The 22,202-nt window shown below is 40.8% G+C and overlaps 1 protein-coding gene across 1 annotated transcript in view; it reads left to right on the top strand.

The window, feature by feature from the left end:
- Window positions 1–22,202, top strand: part of tgfbr1b (transforming growth factor, beta receptor 1 b) — a 189,247-nt gene that overhangs the window by 76,189 nt on the left and 90,856 nt on the right. Inside the window, exons 2-3 of the mRNA XM_062021573.1 lie at window positions 338–421; window positions 13,748–13,852. Coding sequence (XP_061877557.1) covers window positions 358–421; window positions 13,748–13,852 — 169 coding nt within the window. The 5' untranslated portion in view covers window positions 338–357. The remainder of the gene's footprint in view (window positions 1–337; window positions 422–13,747; window positions 13,853–22,202) is intronic.

Genomic DNA, 22,202 nt, shown 5'->3' with positions numbered 1-22,202 from the left:
CTTGACCTATAATTGAAACTGTTACTGTTTTTGATTCTTGATTTATTTTAGTTTTTCTTAAAGCCAGAAAGTTGGCATTTGAAATGACTGTTTTGTGTCAAGTCTGTTATCTTCCTTTTTTTTTCTACAAAACTGTAGTAACATCCTCCAAGTTTAGCGACTCCATCATTTCTTGCCCAGGACTGTAGAATCTATGGCAGTGCATGGATCTGCATGAGAGTCTCACAGCCTCTGTTGATGTCTGAGCACATGTGTGCGCTCGCTCACTGCATGTAGTGCAGGGCGGTTGCACACCGAAATGATCGTCCACCATCAATCTTTGTCACATTGTCCACAGAGAGCGTGTGAAGGTGGGGGATGGGAAGGTCTCTGCGACTGGCCCAGACTGCAGATGGGAGTAAACGTGAAGGAACAAAGGAAGGTTAGAACTTTAGGACAATACACGATGTCTTTATTTGAAAGATGTCAGCTGTGTGTGTGTGTGTGTGTGTGTGTGTGTGTGTGTGTTTTTGTGTGTGGTCTGGCAATGCTTACTTAATGGGGACATCGCTCTGTTTACACAGTCACCTCTGACGGTATGGGGACAAAAAAACAGGTCTCCTAAAGGGAAACCTTTTTAAATGAACATTTGTTATCCTGGCATTAATAGTACTGTGATTCTGTATGGTATATATTAGGGCTGTGAATCTTTGGGTGTCCCACGATTCGATTCAATATCGATTCTTGGGGTCACGATTCGATTCAAAATCGATTTTTTTTTTTTTCAATTCAACACGATTCTCGATTCAAAAACGATTTTTTTCCTGATTCAAGACGATTCTCTATTCATTCAATACATAGGATTTCAGCAGGATCTACCCCAGTCTGCTGACATGCAAGCAGAGTAGTAGATTTTTGTAAAAAGCTTTTATAATTGTAAAGGACAATGTTTTATCAACTGATTGCAATAATGTAAATTTGTTTTAACTATTAAATGAACCAAAATTATGACTTATTTTATCTTTGTGAAAATATTGGACACAGTGTGTTGTCAAGCTTATGAGATGCGATGCAAGTGTAAGCCACTGTGACACTATTGCTCTTTTTTATTTATTTTTATAAATGTCTAATGATAATGTCAATGAGGGATTTTTAATCAGTGCTATGTTGAAATTGTAACTAATATTGATACTGTTGTTGATGATATTAATTTTTGTTTCACTACTTTTGGTTTGTTCTGTGTCGTGTTTGTGTCTCCCCTCAATTGCTCTGTTTATTGCAGTTCTGAGTGTTGCTGGGTCGGGTTTGGTTTTGGAATTGGATTGCATTGTTATGGTATTGCTGTGTATTGTTTTGTTGGATTGATTAATTTAAAACAATTTTTAAAAAAAATTATAAATAAATATAAAATAAAAAATCGATTTTGAAAAAATGTGAATCGATTCTGAATCGCACAACGTGAGAATCGCGATATTCGAATTTATTTTTTCCCACACCCCTGGTATACATCCTTAGTTAAAACTAATATATTTTTCCAAAAACAAAATCTGGTTTAGTGTTCCTTACGATGACATTTTCATACAGCATGATTATAAAACATTATTACCTTAAAGGCCTACTGAAATGAAATGTTCTTATTCAAATGGGGATAGCAGGTCCATTCTATGTGTCATACTTGATCATTTCGCGATATTGCCATATTTTTGCTGAAAGGATTTAGTAGAGAACATCGACGATAAAGTTCGCAACTTTTGGTCGCTGATAAAAAAAGCCTTGCCTGTACCGGAAGTAGCGTGACGTCACAGGTTGAAGTGCTCCTCACATCTGCACATTGTTTACACCAGCAGCGAGAGCGATTCGGACCGAGAAAGCGACGATTACCCCATTAATTTGAGCAAGGATGAAAGATTTGTGGATGAGGAAAGTGAGACTGAAGGATTAGAGTGCAGTGCAGGACGCCAGGGTGTATCTTTTTTCGCTCTGACCGTAACTTAGGTAAAAGGGCTCTTTGGATTCCACACGTTCTCCTTTTTCTATTGTGGATCACGGATTTGTATTTTAAACCACCTCGGATACTATATCCTCTTGAAAATGAGAGTCGAGAACGCGAATTGGACATTCACAGTGACTTTTATCTCTACGACAATACATCAGTGAAGCACTTTAGCTTCGGAGCTAACGTGATAGCATAGTGCTTAACTGCGGATAGAAACAGAAGAAACATGCCCCTGACTGGAAGGATAGACAGAAGATCAACAATACTACTATTACTTCTACTATCAGGAGACACCGAACCAAACCCTGGACCTGTAACTACATGGTTAATGCTGTCCAGTCTGGCGAAGCCTAGCAATGCTGTTGCTAACGACGCCATTGAAGCTAACTTAGCTACGGGACCTCGACAGAGCTATGCTAAAAACATTAGCTCTCCACCTACGCCAGCCCTCATCTGCTCATCAACACCCGTGCTCACCTGCGTTCCAGCGATCGACGGCGCGACGAAGGACTTCACCCGATCATCGATGCGGTCGGCGGCTAGCGTCGGATAGTGCGTCTGCTATCCAACTCAAAGTCCTCCTGGTTGTGTTGTGCAGCCAGCCGCTAAAACACAGATCCCACCTACAGCTTTCTTCTTTGCAGTCTTCATTGTCCATTAAACAAATTGCAAAAGATTCACCAGCACAGATGTCCAGAATACTGTGGAATTTTTCGATGAAAACAGACGCTGTTTGTATTGGGACACAATGGTGTCCCGATACTTCCGTTCAATCCGTGACGTCACGCGCAAACGTCATCATACCGAGACGTTTTCAGCCGGATATTTCCCGGGAAATTTAAAATTGCACTTTATAAGTTAACCCGGCCGTATTGGCATGTGTTGCAATGTTAAGATTTCATCATTGATATATAAACTATCAGACTGCGTGGTCGGTAGTAGTGGGTTTCAGTAGGCCTTTAAAGTATGATTCACATTCAGAATTGTCCATCCTTCTATATTTGGTAGTTGGAGTTGCAGGCAACTTCATTACTGCTAAATAGCAGTTTTCAGTCATGTCACAGAAGATGCAGGATTTGCTTTAACATTTAAGTGGTGAAACTTCCTATAAGAGGACAGCTGTAGTGCTGTATTCTGAGGATCATGTCATATTTAATTTCAACTTTTTTTTTTTTAAATGGTCCTTAGTAGTCACGTACAAATTTGTGTGAATTATACAAAATTATTTAAATTCGGTCCCGGTGAACCATATTAACTCTTTTTTTTCCCCCAGGGTCCCCAGTAAGAATGATCAGCACATTACTTCATCAATCCAGAGATTTAAAGACATGTATGACCTAACTGGGCAGTGGCCATTTTACCTCATTTTTTTATGCCTCCACAACCTGTAGAAAGGGTGGTGCCCACAAGTGATGATCAAAAACTTGGTCCTTGTTCCAAATGATAACCAGTGTGTGTGTGTGTGTGTGTGTGTGTGTGTGTGTGTGTGTGTGTGTGTGTGTGTGTGTGTTTTGGAGAGCCTGACACACATGTGGCGCCACAGCGTGTCATTGAAAACAATCTAATCTAAGGCGGACAGCAGCAGGGAGAATATAATCTGTTTTCTGATATTATCATAAGGATATGTTCCCTCAGTCAGAGGCACCGTGACACTCACGGCCTGTTTGTCTGACAAATCATGTGACTGTCGCCTTCCGTTCCTCCGACGCTTACACAGACTGTTTTTGTTTCAACTTCTGTTTAAAGCCCCTCGGCTTAAAAATCACAGATAACTCTTCCTTCTGTTGTAATTTCTGAAACTAAACACCACCGACATCTGAAGAGAATACTTGCATCAGAGACTATATCTACCGTATTTTTCGGAGCATAAATCGCTCCGTAGTATAAGTCGTACCGGCTGAAAATGCATAATAAAGAAGGAAAAAAACATAAGTCGCACTGGAGTATAAGTCGCATTTTTTAGGGAAATTTATTTGATAAAACCCAACACCAAGAATAGACATTTGAAAGGCAATTTAAAATAAATAAAGAATAGTGAACAACAGGCTGAATAAGTGTACGTTATATGAGGCATAAATAACCAACTGAGAACGTGCTTGGTATGTTAACGTAACATATTATGGTAAGAGTCATTCAAATAACTATAACATATAGAACATGCTATACGTTTACCAAACAATCTGTCACTCCTAATCGCTAAATCCCATGAAATCTTACACGTCTAGTCTCTTACGTGAATGAGCTAAATAATATTATTTGATATTTTACGGTAATGTGTTAATAATTTCACACATAAGTCGCTCCTGAGTATAAGCCAAACAATGAAAAAAGCTGCAACTTATAGTCCGAAAAATACGGTTTATTTATATGTACTGTATTTCTGAAGATGGTTTCGCCTTGCCTTGACTTGTGTTTCCTTGGAAAGTTACTCCAGCAAAACAAAAGGATTACTGTATTTTTGGGACTATAAGCATACTTGCCAACCCTCCCGATTTTCCCGGGAGACTCCCGAATTTCAGTGCCCCTCCCGAAAATCTCCTGGGGCAACCATTCTCCCGAATTTCTCCCGATTTCCACCCGGACAACAATATTGGGGGCGTGCCTTAAAGGCCTTTAGCGTCCTCTCTCACCTGAAAAGGAGACTATTATATATGTCTCCGTTATCCATAGGTTTATCTATAACCCATAAAGTAGGCAGGCACGGAGCTATTTCTCAACGTGTGTTTATTCCAGCCGGCACGTTAATACACTGACACACAACATCCGGATTCCCATCATGCATTGCTTAAAAACTACGGCAAGTAGTAATGTCCAAAAACATAACAGAGACGAAGCAGAAGAAGGAAGAAGAGACATGGCGACGACGAGTAAGAAGAAGAAGTACGCTTGCAAGTTCCAAAATGATTGGAAAAAATAATTTCAGTTCAACCAGGACAGCTCGAAGGGGAAGGGGTATGCTGCCTGCACATTTTGTAGATCACACTTCTCCATTGAACACGGTGGCTGAACGGATATACTCATTCATGAACGGATTATTTATATATATATATGTCTTAATTAGATTATCCAAAAAAATAGTGCTCGATACCGTGGTAGAGCGTACTATGTATGTGTGGGAAAAAAATCACAAGACTATTTCATCTCTACAGGCCTGTTTCATGAGGGGTTTCCTCAATCATCAGGAGATTTTAATGGAAGCATTCACATACCATGGTTTATATAGGGCACAGTCCTCAATCATCAGGAGATTTTAATGAAAGCATACGCCTGCCTGTACCCACCCGCTCTGTGCCCTATATAAACCATGGTATGTGAATGCTTCCATTAAAATCTCCTGAGGATTGAGGAAAACCCTCATGAAACAGGCCTGTAGAGATGAAATAGTCTTGTGATTTTTTCCCCACACATATTATATATATATATATATATATATATGTATATGTACAAAATACTTGTAAATATATACACACCCCGCTACCCCTAAACAACACCCCCCCCCCACCCCCCATCTCCCGAATTCGGAGGTCTCAAGGTTGGCAAGTATGACTATAAGGCGCACTAAAAATCCTTTCATTTTCTCAAAAATCGACAGTGCGCCTTACAACCCGGCGCGCCTAATGTACGGCATAATTCTGGTTGTGCTTACCGACCTCGAAGCCATTTTATTTGGTACACGGGGAAATGATAAGTGTGACCAGTAGATGGCAGTCACACATAAGAGATATGTGTAAACTGCAAGATGACGCCAGTAAACAACACCGAAACTTTGAATGTTCCATGGAGAATAAAGAACATTACACACGCCGCTCAAAATTTTTTAGTACGACTTTGGTAAGCTATGAAGCCGCACCGCTTGATGGATTGTCGGCGCATTAAACATACATATTATTATGGTGCGTGTATAAGGACCGCAAAATGGCACCTTTTAGCAGACATATTATCTGGCAGGTTTTTTTCCGCAATATTGTGCAAAACCAACTTTTCTTACCTTCTGGTATCTGCTGATGTGTATTTGGGATCTGCATAAGTCTCCGTTGTAGTCCGTGCCGACGCCGTAGTCATAAGCTTCTTATTTTTCTCTACCTTCTTATGTGGCATTCATCTTCTGCTGTTGCCATTTCTAATATAAAGTAGTGTAAATTTCTTACTTATATCTGTCAGTAGACTAGCTATCAAAGTGCTAAAAACTGTAGTGAGTTTACATTATTCACCCAAGGAACTTTAGTTATTAGAGAGTTCCAGTCGGACCGTTTTTCACAGGACACATTTCCGGCGTTAATGTTGCACTAGTGAGTCATGGATGAGAAGATGCTGCTCCGTTATTGATTGAAGTAAAGCCTGAATGTCATTAAAACAGTTAGCACCATTGTTTGACACTTCTTCCACTCCCGTCCTTGCACGCTACATCGTCACAACAAAGATGACGGGGAGAAGACGCTGCCGAAGGTGAGTCACGTAAATAAGACCGCCCACGAAACGGCGCATCCTGAAGCGACTGTCAGAAAGCTACTTGAAAATGGTCTGTAAAACATCATCTATGCAACACTTTCACCAAAGACCCACCATCACATGTTATGTAGACCACAAGATAGTGTTTTACATTTAGAAAAAAATCATAATATGACCCCTTTAATGCGCCCTATAATCCGGTGCACCTTTTGTATGAAAATAGACCCGCTCATCAGCAGTGCGCCTTTTAATCCGGTGCGCCCTATGTTCCAAAAAAACCGGTAATGATATCGGAAATGGCAAAGAGTGCTGTCAAAATATACACTACCGTTCAAAAGTTTGGGGTCACCCAAACAATTTTGTGGAATAGCCTTCATTTCTAAGAACAACAATAGACTGTCGAGTTTCAGATGAAAGTTCTCTTTTTCTGGCCATTTTGAGCGTTTAATTGACCCCACAAATGTGATGCTCCAGAAACTCAATCTGCTCAAAGGAAGGTCAGTTTTGTAGCTTCTGTAACGAGCTAAACTGTTTTCAGATGTGTGAACATGACTGCACAAGGGTTTTCTAATCATCAATTAGCCTTCTGAGCCAATGAGCAAACACATTGTACCATTAGAACACTGGAGTGATAGTTGCTGGAAATGGGCCTCTATACACCTATGTAGATATTGCACCAAAAACCAGACATTTGCAGCTAGAATAGTCATTTACCACATTAGCAATGTATAGAGTGTATTTCTTTAAAGTTAAGACTAGTTTAAAGGCCTACTGAAAGCCACTACTACCGACCACGCAGTCTGATAGTTTATATATCAATGATGAAATCTTAACATTGCAACACATGCCAATACGGCCGGGTTAACTTATAAAGTGACATTTTAAAATTCCCGGGAAATATCCGGCTGAAACATCGCGGTATGATGACGTATGCGCGTGACGAAGTCCGAGTAACGGAAGTTATGGTACCCCGTAGAATCCTATACAAAAAGCTCTGTTTTCATTTCATAATTCCACAGTATTCTGGACATCTTTTGCAATTTTTTTAATGAACAATGAAGGCTGCAAAGAAGACAGTTGTAGGTGGGATCAGTGTATTAGCAGCGGACTACAGCAACACAACCAGGAGGACTTTGTTGGAGCGCTAGCCGCGCTAGCCGCCGACTTCACCTTGACTTCCTACGTCTCCGGGCCGCCAAACGCATCGGGTGAAGTCCTTCGTCCTTCTGCTGATCGCTGGAACGCAGGTGAGCACGGGTGTTGATGAGCAAATGAGGGCTGGCTGGCGTAGGTGGAGAGCTAATGTTTTTAGCATAGCTCTGTGCAGTCCGGTTGCTAAGTTAGCTTCAATGGCGTCGTTAGCACAGCATTGTTAACCTTCGCCAGCCTGGAAAGTATTAACCGTGTATTTACATGTCCACGGTTTAATAGTATTGTTGATTTTCTATCTATACTTCCAGTCAGGGGTTTATTTCTTTTGTTTCTATATGCAGTTAAAGCACGATGCTATCACGTTAGCTCGTAGCTAAAGCATTTCGCCGATGTATTGTCGTGGAGATAAAAGGCACTGAATGTCCATTTCGCGTTCTCGACTCTCATTTTCAAGAGGATATAGTATCCGAGGTGAGTTAAAATACAAATCTGTGATCTACAATAGAAAAAGGAGAGTGTGGAATCCAATGAGCCAGCTTGTACCTAAGTTACGGTCAGAGCGAAAAAAGGTACGTCCATCGCTGCCTCTCAAGTCATTCACTGTAACGTTCCTCATCTACGAATCTTTCATCCTCGCTCAAATTAATGGGGTAATCATCACTTTCTCGGTCCGAATCTCTCTCGCTCCATTGTAAACAACGGGGAATTGTGAGGAATACTAGCTCCTGTGACGTCACGCTACTTCCGGTACAGGCAAGGCTTTTTTTTATCAGCGAGCAAAAGTTGCGAACTTTATCGTCGATTTTCTCTACTAAATCCTTTCAGCAAAAATATGGCAATATCGCGAAATGATCAAGTATGACACATAGAATGGATCTGCTATTCCCGTTTAAATAAAAAAAATCATTTCAATAGGCCTTTAAAGTTATCTTCATTAAAGTACAGTGCTTTTCCTTAAAAAATAAGGACATTTCAATGTGACCCCAAACTTTTCAACGATAGTGTATATCTAAATGCAATATATTGTGTTCTGGTGTTCTCTTAAAGTTATTTAATTGAATGTATTTCAAAATAAACTTACATGACAGTGTCTTTTTTCTACTCTAAATCTAATAATACACACATTGAACTACTCTTAATGTGTATTGTTTATTTTGTAAAAGATTCCTAAGCCAAGCTAATACACCGATCCCACCTAAAGCTTTCTTCTTTGCAGTCTTCATTGTTTATTAAACAAATTGCAAAAGATTCACCAACACAGATGTCCAGAATACTGTGGAATTTTGCGATGAAAACCGAGCTTTTTGTACTGGATACTTCCGTTTTTGTATTGGATACTTCCGTTTCAACGATTGACGTCACGCGCATACGTCATCATACATAGACGTTTTCAACCGGAAGTTTAGCGGGAAATTTAAAATTGCACTTTACTAATCTAACCCGGCCGTATTGGCATGTGTTGCAATGTTAAGATTTCATCATTGATATATAAACTATCAGACTGCGTGGTTGGTAGTAGTGGGTTTCAGTAGGCCTTTAAAACAATTGTATAGCGGTATAGCTTGGTTTGGTAGAGTGGCCGTGCCAGCAACTTGAGGGTTCCAGGTTCGAACCCCGCTTCCGCCATCTTAGTCACTGTCGTTGTGTCCTCGGCAGTGTTGGGTTAGTTACTAATAAAACAGTAACTAGTTACAGTTACTAGTTACTTTATTTCAAAAGTAACTCAGTTACTTACACCAAAAAGTAATGTGTTACTGTGAAAAGTAACTATTTAGTTACTTATATATATATATATATTTTTTTTTTATTTTTTTTTAAGGCCCCCTTTAATGCCCTTTTAGCCTTCATTTCAATACTGTTATTGCACTGGAGAATAATACAATCTGTTGATCAACTTGACATGCATTTGCATCACTGAACTCTGCTAAGCAATGTGGTCTACATACAACACACAAAGACAAAGATATGTTTCAAAGGGCCAATTTATTTCAGGCCAGAACAAATTGACAAAACTATTTTAAAGGCCTACTGAAACCCACTACTACCGACCATGCAGTCTGATAGTTTATATATCAATGATGAAATCTTAACATTGCAACACATGCCAATACGGCCGGGTTAACTTATAAAGTGCAATTTAAAATTTCCCGCCACACTTCCGGTTGAAAACGTCTAGATATGATGACGTATGCGCGTGACGGAATCAGTTGATGCGGAAGTATTGGTACCTCATTGAATACAATACAAAAAAGCTCTGTTTTCATTTCAAAATTCCACAGTATTCTGGACATCTGTGTTGGTGAATCTTTTGCAATTTGTTTAATGAACAATGGAGACTGCAAAGAAGAAAGTTGTAGGTGGGATCGGTGTATTAGCGGCGGACTACAGCAACACAACCAGGAAGACAGAGATGTATAGCAGACGCGTTAGCCGCCGAACTCACCTTAACTTCCTCCGTCTCGCCAACCGCAGCTGTGATCGGGTGAAGTCCTTCGTCGCACCGTCAATCGCTGGAACGCAGGTGAGCACGGGTGGGCTGGCGTAGGGGGATAGCTAATGTTTTTAGCATAGCTCTGTGATGTCCGGTTGCTAAGTTAGCTTCAATGGCGTCGTTAGCAACAGCATTGTTAACCTCGCCAGGCTGGAAAGCATTAACCATGTATTTACATGTCCCTGGTTTAATAGTATTGTTGATCTTATGTCTATCCTTCCAGTCAGGGATTTATTTATTTTCTTTCTATATGCAGTTAAGCACGATGCTATCACGTTAGCTCCGTAGCTAAAGTGTTTCGTCGATATATTGTCGTGGAGATAAAAGTCACTGTGAATGTCCATTTCGCGTTCTCGACTCTCATTTTCAAGAGGATATAGTATCCGAGGTGGTTTAAAATACAAATCCGTGATCCACAATAGAAAAAGGAGAGAGTGTGGAATCCAATGAGCCAGCTTGTACCTAAGTTACGGTCAGAGCGAAAAAAGATATGTCTTGCACTGCATTCTAGTACTTCACTCGAACGTTCCTCATCCACGAATCTTTCATCCTCGCTCAAATTAATGGGGTAATCGTCGCTTTCTCGGTCCGAATCGCTCTAGCTATGTTGAAAACAATAGGAAAATGTGAGGAGCCCTTCAATTGACTACGTCACGCTACTTCCGGTAGGGGCAAGGCTTTTTTTAAATCAGATACCAAAAGTTGCGATCTTTATCGTCGTTGTTCTCTACTAAATCCTTTCAGCAAAAATATGGCAATATCGCGAAAGGATCAAGTATGACACATAGAATGGATCTGCTATCCCCGTTTAAATAAAAAAAAACAATTTCAGTAGGCCTTTAAATAGCTGCAACATAACATACATAAGTAACAAACAGCATAATAACAACATAGCCGTAAACCAAGGAAGGCACACACTACATACACAAAGCCTAACCAGGCGTTTTCTCTCTCTCAAGGAATTCTGAAATAAAATCATGTCTGAAGCCCAGAACACTACACATTTCCCCAGTTTTAGTTTAGAGATAAGGAAAGATTGGCCTGGCCCACTAGCATCCCTCTTTATGTTTGTGAACTTTATAGTCTATACATTTAGAGTGATGTGACAATCAAACACTCTAGAAGTCTAGAATGAAACAGTATATAAGAGAATTGACAGAGTGTGTGTACTTTCAGTGCGCAGTGCCTTGTTAAAATCCAGCCGCTGTTGCTTAGGAGGTGAAGTGTGTCTCTCTTTACTAGCTTCGTCGAAGCCTGTTGCTTTTGTAGCTGTTTCAGCAAATTTGAATTGCTAGGATAGGATCTTTTCTTTGTGCTCGACAAAAGAAAAGTAGTGAGAATATCTCCATGTTAAGAAACTCGGCCTCGGGCTTCGCCATGACGTCTTGTTAGTAAACACAGACACGCCCCCTCCCACACACACATACTCACAGACAGCGGGTGGCGCGCCTCTTCCGCAGCGCTCCAATAAAACACACTCAGATCTTCTCAGTTTCTAGCCGATACTACATAAAAAATAACGTAAAATAACGCAGTAATGCATCATGTAGTAACGGTAACTGAGTTACTGAATATAAAAAATAACGCGTTAGATTACTATTTACCGCCGAAAGTAACGGTGTTACAGAAACGCGTTACAAAGTCCCAACACTGGTCCTCGGGCAAGACACTATGCCCACCTGCTCCCTGTGCCACCCACACTGGTTGAAATGTAACTTAGATATTGGGTTTCACTATGTAAAGCGCTTTGAGTCACTAGAGAAAAGCGCTATATAAATATAATTCACTTCCCTTCACAATAAATAGAAATACAAATTTAAACATGCACATATATAATGAATAATTTACAGAAGGCAGAAAGTCCAAAAGGAGGCAATATAAGGTTATGAGTTTAATCGATAAGTTCAATAAGCAGTGAAAATATTGCTTAAAGCGGAAAATAACGTACAAACCCCGTTTCCATATGAGTTGGGAAATTGTGTTAGATGTAAATATAAACGGAATACAATGATTTGCAAATAATTTTCAACCCATATTCAGTTGAATGTGCTACAAAGACAACATATTTGATGTTTAAACTGATAAACATTTACTTTTTTGCAAATAATCATTAACTTTAGAATTTGATGCCAGCAACACGTGACAAAGAAGTTGGGAAATGTGGCAATACATACTGATAAAGTTGAGGAATGCTCATCAAACACTTATTTGGAACATCCCACAGGTGAACAGGCAAATTGGGAACAGGTGGGTGCCATGATTGGGTATAAAAGTAGATTCCATGAAATGCTCAGTCATTCACAAACAAGGATCACCACTTTGTCAACAAATGCGTGAGCAAATTGTTGAACAGTTTAAGAAAAAACTTTCTCAACCAGCTATTGCAAGGAATTTAGGGGTTTCACCATCTACGGTCTGTAATATCATCAAAGGGTTCAGAGAATCTGGAGAAATCACTGCACGTAAGCAGCTAAGCCCGTGACCTTCGATCCCTCAGGCTGTACTGCATCAACAAGTGACATCAGTGTGTAAAGGATATCACCACATGGGCTCAGGAACACTTTAGAAACCCACTGTCAGTAACTACAGTTGGTCGCTACGTCTGTAAGTGCAAGTTAAAACTCTCCTATGAAAGGCGAAAACCGTTTATCAACAACACCCAGAAACACAGTCGGCTTTGCTGGGCCTGAGCTCATCTAAGATGGACTGATACAAAGTGGAAAAGTGTTCTGTGGTCTGACGAGTCCACATTTCAAATTGTTTTTGGAAACTGTGGACGTCGTGTCCTCTGGACCAAAGAGGAAAAGAACCATCCGGATTGCTATCGGCGCAAAGTTGAAAAGCCAGCATCTGTGATGGTATGGTGGTGTATTAGTGCCCAAGACATGGGTAACTTACACATCCGTGAAGGCGCCATTAATGCTGAAAGGTACATACATATTTTGGAGCAACATATGTTGCCATCCAAGCAACGTTACCATGGACGCCCCTGCTTATTTCAGCAAGACAATGCCAAGCCACGTGTTACATCAACGTGGCTTCATAGTAAAAGAGTGCGGATACTAGACTGATACTAGTCCAGACCTGTCTCCCATTGAAAATGTGTAGCGCATTATGAAGCCTAAAATACCACAATGGAGACCCCGGAACTGTTGAACAACTTAAGCTGTACATCAAGCAAGAATGGGAAAGAATTCCACCTGAGAAGCTTATAAAATGTGTCTCCTCAGTTCCCAAATGTTTACTGAGTGTTGTTAAAAGGAAAGGCCATGTAACACAGTGGTGAACATGCCCTTTCCCAACTACTTTGGCACGTGTTGCAGCCATGAAATTCTAAGTTAATTATTATTTGCAAAAAAAAAAAAGTTTCAGTTTGAACATCAAATATCTTGTCTTTGTAGTGCATAACAATTGAATATGGGTTGAAAAGGATTTGCACATCATTGTATTCCGTTTGTATTTACATCTAACACAATTTCCCAACTCATATGGAAACGGGGTTTGTAATACAATTTTATTCAAGGAAATAGCAACAGTGTTTGTTTACGGCGGTGGAAGAACGGTTCTCAATAGGCGGGTCTCTCTCAGGTCGTCTTAACCAATACGGTTCACGGGTTTCGCAAAGTAGGCGGGACTTGCAACTCCATCAACCAATCAACGCTCCCCTTTGTCATCCCAAGGAGAAGTTAGAAGCCCGCTACCAGTCTGGTCAGGAGCCACGATGGATACAATACCATGCATTTTACTTCTGCTGCTTTTCGCCACCATCATACCAGAAAACACAGGTAAGAGCTCTAAATATACCATATGCGGCCGTGTTTGGCGGTTTGGGGAAGTGTTTTCACGGAGTTACACTGTTGCAGGCGACAAGAGAAGCAAGGAAATCTCTTTGTTGAAGAAACGTGAAGAGTAAACTAAGATGGCGCAGGGTCGCTGACTAGCTCGCTGCTGTCTGTGGAATGTTTATTGTCCGTAAAAACAACCAGACGAGGAGTTTTAAAGTCACTCCGGGCTTAAAGGCTCAACAAAGTGAATTCGACGTGAATGTTTTCGGGGGCTGAGCCGTTCGGTTTCTGCTCGGCAAATAAGTACGCGCGGAGTTTTGTCATAGAAAGTTGGCAGTGGCGAATGTTTGTTCAGTTTTGGTTGTTCATTTACGCCGTGGATCAATGAGGACAATTGATAAACTGCCACAATGTCTCGTCCTACTTTTTTTGTACCCCCTCTATGTTCACAAGAAGTGCACAATTTTCAATTCGAGTCTCGTAAAGTTGCGTTTCAATCAGTCAATCAACCAAAGTTTACTTATATAGCCCTAAATCACGAGTGTCTCAAAGGGCTGCACAAGCCACGACGACATCATCGGCTCAGATCCCACATCAGGGCAAGGAAAAACTCAACCCAGTGGGCTACAATTGGGTGGCCGGTGCAATGGACGTCGAGTGGATCTAGTTAATAGTGGGAGAGTCCAGTCCATAGTGGGGCCAGCCGGAGATCATCTTGAGTGGAGACGTCCCCAACTGATGCACAGATGAGTGGTCCACCCCGGGTCCCGACTTTGAACAGCTAGCGCCTCATCTGTGGTCACCTAATAACCTCTCCCCGCAGGAGAGCGGGGCAGAGCAGAAAAGAGACGGCAGATCAACTGGTCTAAAAGGGGGGTCTATTTAAAGGCTAGAGCAGTGTTTTTCAACCACTGCGGGAGATTATCTAATTTCACCTATTTGGGTTGAAAATATTTTTTGCAAACCAGTAATTATATCCATCCATAATTATAGTCTGCAAATTGTGTTGTTGTTGAGTGTCGGTGCTGTCTAGAGTAACCGTGTAATACTCTTCCATATCAGTAGGTGGCAGCCGGTACCTAATTGCTTTGTAGATGTCGGGAATAGCGGGAGGCAGGGTGCAGGTAAAAAGGTGTCTAATATTTTCACCAAAAATAAGGTTGAAAAACACTGGGCTAGAGTATACAAATGAGTTTTAAGATGGGACTTCTACTGAGGTAGCATCTCTAACATGTTACCGGGAGGGCATTCCAGAGTACTGGAGCCCGAATAAAAAACACTCTATAGCCTGCAGACTTTTTGTACCCCCTCTATGTTCACAAGAAGTGCACAATTTTCAATTCAAGTCTCGTAAAGTTGCGTTTCAATCAGTCAATCAATCAAAGTTTACTTATATAGCCCTAAATCACGAGTGTCTCAAAGGGCTGCACAAGAGACGGCAGATCAACTGGTCTAAAAGGGGGGTCTATTTAAAGGCTAGAGCAGTGTTTTTCAACCACTGCGGGAGATTATCTAATTTCACCTATTTGGGTTGAAAATATTTTTTGCAAACCAGTAATTATAGTCTGCAAATTGTGTTGTTGTTGAGTGTCGGTGCTGTCTAGAGTAACCATGTAATACTCTTCCATATCAGTAGGTGGCAGCCGGTAGCTAATTGCTTTGTAGATGTCGGGAATAGCGGGAGGCAGGGTGCAGGTAAAAAGGTGTCTAATATTTTCACCAAAAATAAACAAAACCTGAGTGCCCCTAAGAAAAGGCATTGAAGCTTAGGGAAGGCTATGCAGAACAAAACTAGAACTGAACTGGCTACAAAGTAAACAAAAACAGAATGCTGGACGACAGCAAAGACTTACTGTGGAGCAAAGACGGCGTCCATAGTGTACATCCGAACGTGACATGACAATCAACAATGTCCCCACAAAGAAGGATAAGAACAACTGAACAATTTCTTTAATGCTAAAACGAAATATCGCTCAAAGGAAGACATGAAACTGCTACAGGAAAATACCCAAAAAAGAGAAAAAGCCACCAAAATAAGTTAAAGTTAAAGTACCAATAATTGTCACACACACTAGGTGTGGTGAAATTTGTCCTCTGCCTTTGACCCATCCCCTTATTCACCCCCTGGGAGGTGAGGGGAGCAGTGGGCAGCAGCGGTGCCGCGCCCTGGAATCATTTTGGTGATTTGACCCCCAATTCCAACCCTTGATGCTGAGTGCCAAGCAGGGAGGTAATGGGTCCCATTTTTTATAGTCTTTGGTATGACTCGGCCGGGGTTTGAACTCACAACCTACCGATCTCAGGGCGGACACTCTAACCACTAGGCCACTGAGTAGGAAAAATAGGAGCGCAAGACAAGAACTAAATCACTACACTCAGGAAAACACAAAAAAACTCCAAATAATTCAGGGCATGATGTGACAGGTGGTGACAGTACACCTACTTTGAGACAAGAGCTATAGTGATGCATGCTTGGTTGTGGTTTAAATTAATATCCAACAATCGCGACAACAACTTTCAGCTGTCAACTGAGTTTTGTTTTTTAATGATTTCTGCTGGTGGTGTGCCTCCGGATTTTTTCAACGCAAAAAATGTGCCTCGGCTCAAAAAAGGTTGAAAAACACTGGGCTAGAGTATACAAATGAGTTTTAAGATGGGACTTCTACTGAGGTAGCATCTCTAACATGTTACCGGGAGGGCTTTCCAGAGTACTGGAGCCCGAATAAAAAACACTCTATAGCCTGCAGACTTTCCTCCCAATGTAGACGCTTGAAGTTTGTGTATTGTCGTTTTAAATCATCGAGTCCGGATTCATCGGTTGTTAACTTTGAAAAGTCTTCGTCAACGTTACCTGCCGCACTGATCCAGAAATGATCTCACCCTACTTTTTGTTTTTGCCGCTGAGAAACATTATTTTCTGGCGTGGCTTTCCCCTGTGTTACCTCAAACGGCGGCATGAAGCGGTTTCTGCAATGGGATGTCCGTTCACGCCGTTTTCATTCATGATTCCTAAAACCGCGTGGGAGAACTTGGAGTCCCGTTCGATTTAAGGGTTTAACCGCAGTCAACTTAATATTCTGCATTGATTTATCCCCAGCCACCTGCCGCCGTGTAACACACCCTTATGCAGCAAATTGGGGGTGGGCTATATTCCTCACTTTCACGTGTGTTTCCATAAAAACGACGTTCTGTATGAGTTATGAACATGATTGCGAGCTTGTATGCATTAAATGGCAGACTCAGGCATTTTCTTTGTGTCTTTTCTTTGTGCAGAGAGCATGGGAGCCTGATCATGAGTGTAGAGGGGGGGGGCTTTTCACACACATCCACGAAGGCTGATCAGAACCTCCCATTGCCAAAAGCAGAGCCGTGTCCTCACATAACACCCCGTCGCCTCACAATCGGGGCCATTATCAAATTGATATGTTGCCTTAGGGACGCACAGAAGGGAGGCAAATTCCACATGCTTTTGTCCTGCAGGAGGATGCTCGCTGTGATGAGTCCACATCGGAATCCACAGTCGTTCAGGTGTTAGATTTGTGCATTTTATGTCAGATTGTAAGTTATGTAAAAAAAACACTTTTCATGCCTCAAAATTCTCCGTGCATGCAAAACGGTGTCTGGCGGATGCATGTTACCCACAACATAGGAACGCTGGTTGCATTGTTTGTGGTCATCCAAACATGGGCAGTGGGTAAAATGAGGCGCCGTCACTATCGCCCATCCCATCCCTCGGAGCTTCCCCGCCTATAGGCTGCGTCCTTCCCCAAGCCTCCCACCGCCCATTTGTCTGTGCAGCATCACATGTTCAGCCCCTCGCCCCCTTTTAAGAATACAGTGGTACCTAAGGTCAGAGGAGATCGGGATGCCGCATTGTTTACCATAAGAAATCATAATCGTTTCAGGCGCCCAGAAATATGAAAACGCAACCCATTTCATAAAGAATAATTAGGGCTCAGAAGACATTTTTATTTTACCACCATTTAGTGTGTGCTTTGTGTGTAATAAATACAATTTAATGAAATGTCAGTTAATTAAATGCAAAAATCCATTCATAATGGGACAATTTGGACCAGTATTTTAAGTCAATGCACAATACTTTGGTTACATAAATGTACCATTTAAGGGAGTTAAAGGGGAACTGCACTTTTTTTGGAATGTTGCCTATCATTCATAATCCTTTTGTAAGACAAGAACACATATGCTCTTCTTTATGTATTCTGGATAGTAAATACATGCGATCAAAAATCCGCTTACAATGAGGCCTATTGGAGTAGCTCTATTCTGCGTATAACACCCTTAAAAACATCCAAACACCTCCATTAAGGTTTTATGTACAAGCTGTAAGTACATACGCAGGCCTGGGCCGATAACACATTTTGCTTGAAGATATATTGACCTACGAATGATAGCCAAAAGACAATTTTATTGCCATTATTTTAATGACGCCAAATTAACCATTGATGTAATGATTATACATAATATTATGGCATCGATATCCTTTCAAATGCAAATGACTTTTATTTCTTGTGTATTTTAATGAAAACGTTTAAATCTCCAAGTTAAAACAAATAACAATAAAATATAGTTTGTCTGTTAGCAAAAGTTTGCAATTGAATAAAATGTATAACCAAGCGCAATAAAATATCTTAAAGGCCTACTGAAACCCACTACTACCGACCACGCAGTCTGATAGTTTATATATCAATGATGAAATCTTAACATTATAACACATGCCAATACGGCCGGGTTAACTTATAAAGTGACATTTTAAATTTGCCGCTAAACTTCCGGTTCGAAACGCCTCTGAGGATGACGTATGCGCGTGACGTAGCCCGACGAACACGGGTATGCCTTCCACATTGAAGCCGGTACGAAAAAGCTCTGTTTTCATTTCATAATTCCACAGTATTCTGGACATCTGTGTTCGTGAATCTGTTTCAATCATGTTCATTGCATTATGGAGAAGGAAGCCAAGCAAGCAAAGAAGAAAGTTGTCGGTGCGAAATGGACGTATTTTTCGAACGTAGTCAGCCACAACAGTACACAGCCGGCGCTTCTTTGTTTACATTCCCGAAAGATGCAGTCAAGATGGAAGAACTCGGATAACAGAGACTCTAACCAGGAGGACTTTTGATTTGGATACACAGACGCCTGTAGAGAACTGGGACAACACAGACTCTTACCAGGATTACTTTGATTTGGATGACAAAGACGCAGACGTGCTACTGTGAGTATGCAGCTTTGGCTTTTTTTTGCGTATGTACGTAACTTTTTTAAAATATATAAGCTTTATGAACCTTGGGTTAGGTGAACGGTCTTTTGGGCTGAGTGATTGTGTGTGTTGATCATGTGTTTGAATTGTATTGGCGTGTTCTATGGAGCTAGGAGCTAGCAGAGGAGCTAGGAGCTAGCATAACACGTACCGTACCGTAAGTGCGCGTCACGTACGTAACTTTTTAAAAATATATAAGCTTTATGAACCTTGGGTTAGGTGAACGGTCTTTTGGGCTGAGTGATTGTGTGTGTTGATCGGGTGTTTGAATTGTATTGGCGTGTTCTATGGAGCTAGGAGCTAGCAGAGGAGCTAGGAGCTAGCATAACAAACACGCAGGTGTTATTATGCAGGATTAATTTGTGGCATATTAAATATAAGCCTGGTTGTGTTGTGGCTAATAGAGTATATATATGTCTTGTGTTTATTTACTGTTGTAGTCATTCCCAGCTGAATATCAGGTACCGTGAGTATGCAGCCTTGGCTGCTAAACATTCGATAACTTGACCGTATGTGCGCGTCACGTACGTAACTTTTTAAAAATATATAAGCTTTATGAACCTTGGGTTAGGTAAACGGTCTTTTGGGCTGAGTGATTGTGTGTGTTGATCAGGTGTTTGAATTGTATTGGCGTGTTCTATGGAGCTAGGAGCTAGCAGAGGAGCTAGGAGCTAGCATAACAAACACGCAGGTGTTTTTATGCAGGATTAATTTGTGGCATATTAAATATAAGCCTGGTTGTGTTGTGGCTAATAGAGTATATATATGTCTTGTGTTTATTTACTGTTGTAGTCATTCCCAGCTGAATATCAGGTCACCCCCGGCTCTCACAGCATCTTCCCTATCTGAATAGCTTCAACTCCCCACTAGTCCTTCACTTGCACTTTACTCATCCACAAATCTTTCATCCTCGCTCAAATTAATGGGGAAATTGTCGCTTTCTCGGTCCGAATCTCTCTCACTTCATGCGGCCATCATTGTAAACAATAGGGAACTTTGCGTATATGTTCAACTGACTACGTCACGCTACTTCCGGTAGGTGCAAGCCTTTTTTTTATCAGATACCAAAAGTTGCAATCTTTATCGTCGTTGTTCTATACTAAATCCTTTCAGCAAAAATATGGCAATATCGCGAAATGATCAAGTATGACACATAGAATAGATCTGCTATCCCCGTTTAAATAAAAAAAATTCATTTCAGTAGGCCTTTAAGGAAGATAGGGGGGCTCAAACACTATGTTTACACTGCAGGCCAAAGTGGCTCAAATCAGATTTTTTTTTTTAGGTTTGATTTTTTTCCAGCTGACTGTTTACATTGCAAGTAAAATGTGACTTTTATCAGACTCCAGTATAAATGGGCACAGGCCCCAATGTGGCCTTGACATCACTTGCATGCGCAGTTTGATAAAGTAAAAACAAAGGAAGTTGACCGGGAGGAAGTCGCTACTGCTACAAAATAAAATAAATCGCAACACCTTTTATAAATGAGTGTTTTTTAATGTGAAATTAAATTAAAGTACATTATACTACTTTAATATAATGTGTGAATGGATGTATAAAGTGTAATATATTTTGGGGGGGTTTCTAAACTTTTGATGGCTGTTAAGTAGAAGAGACATGGACATCAGCGTGGATCTATGGGAGATTTATTTTTCAACTCACATGTAAGCAAATGCGCCACAGTATCAGTTCCGGCCTTTAAACAATCGCTATTTCTTCGGAATCAAAACATATATTCGTATATCTTACTCTGCCTATTATTTGCGCACTATTGACAAGTGGCTCACCGAAAATTTGGTCGTCTTAAATAGACTTTGCTCACCGAAAACAGATGTTGTGATGAAATATCCACTTCCGATGGGGGACTGCGTCTTTCCGGCGCACACGGATGACGTAGCTCGCTGATGACGTAGCTCGCTGATGAAAAAGTCACATTCGGGTCGCATTGCGTTTAGACTGAAGTCACATTTGAAATGATCAGATTCCACTCGCATTCAGGACTATGTCCAGATGTGGCCTAAATCTGATGACAAAAGATCAGATTTAAAGCACTTTGGAGCGTTTAGACTGGTAAAAAAAAATCAGATCTGTGTCACTTGAGGGCAAAAACATCTAATTTGGTGTGCAGTGTAAACACACAATCATAACAATAAATAAACTAACTAAATAAATAATTGAAAAACAAAGGTGCGCTTCAATATTGAACATGTAGGCGAGGGCTGCAAGTAACGATTAATTTGATAATCGATTAATAATCGGATCAAAGAGACAAACTACATTTCTATCCTTTCCAGTATTTTATTGAAAAAAAACAGCATACAGGCGCCATGTTCTTTCAACTTGCCAAATAAAACAAGGAAAATGTTACAAAAATGCACACTTTTGAATTTTGACACCCCTGCTATAGATAATAAAAAATGTAATCTGATGAATCTATCGATAAAAAGCAGAGCCTGGCGACGCATGTGCGTTTATCATAACTCTCTCGCTCTCTGTCTCTGCCCCTCCCTCACGAATGCTGCTGCGCGCACAATTTGTTTAGTTTTTAACCCCTTCTTAACCCTGAACGTACATTGAAAATATACGCAACCATAACTCAAAATGCCGGACATTTGAGGCATTTTAAAAAACACCGCCCGGACAGCCCCGCAGAAGAGGACATGTCCGGTGAAAAGAGGACGTATGGTCAGTCTATCGTAGACACTATGTAAAAGTGCTTTGAGTCACTAGAGAAAAGCGCTATATAAATATAATTCAATTCATCCTTCTCCTATCCAGGCGAAAGGAATTATTTTTGATCGAAAATAAACTTTCACAAGCAAGGAAACAGCTTACCACTTGGTGTCAACACAAGCTTGTGATCACAGCGCCACTATAGTTTGTCTGTGTTAGCGCTTATAACAACAATATCACTAACACTTGCTAATATTCAAGTCGCAAAATGTAAATGGGGTATTGTTGGCGGTTTTTGGATGGTAATTTATTGGGTTTTATGGGCAGAATAGAGGACCTTCAATTGGCTCTGTTGTAAGTGGACTTTTATTTACGAGTTAGAATGCATTAAAAATGCATCTG

The sequence above is a fragment of the Entelurus aequoreus genome, linkage group LG15, assembly GCF_033978785.1.
Source record: "Entelurus aequoreus isolate RoL-2023_Sb linkage group LG15, RoL_Eaeq_v1.1, whole genome shotgun sequence".
Taxonomy (NCBI): Eukaryota; Metazoa; Chordata; class Actinopteri; order Syngnathiformes; family Syngnathidae; genus Entelurus; species Entelurus aequoreus.
The sequence above is the reverse complement of the archived record's forward strand: the minus strand, read 5'-3'. Positions and strand labels throughout refer to the sequence as shown.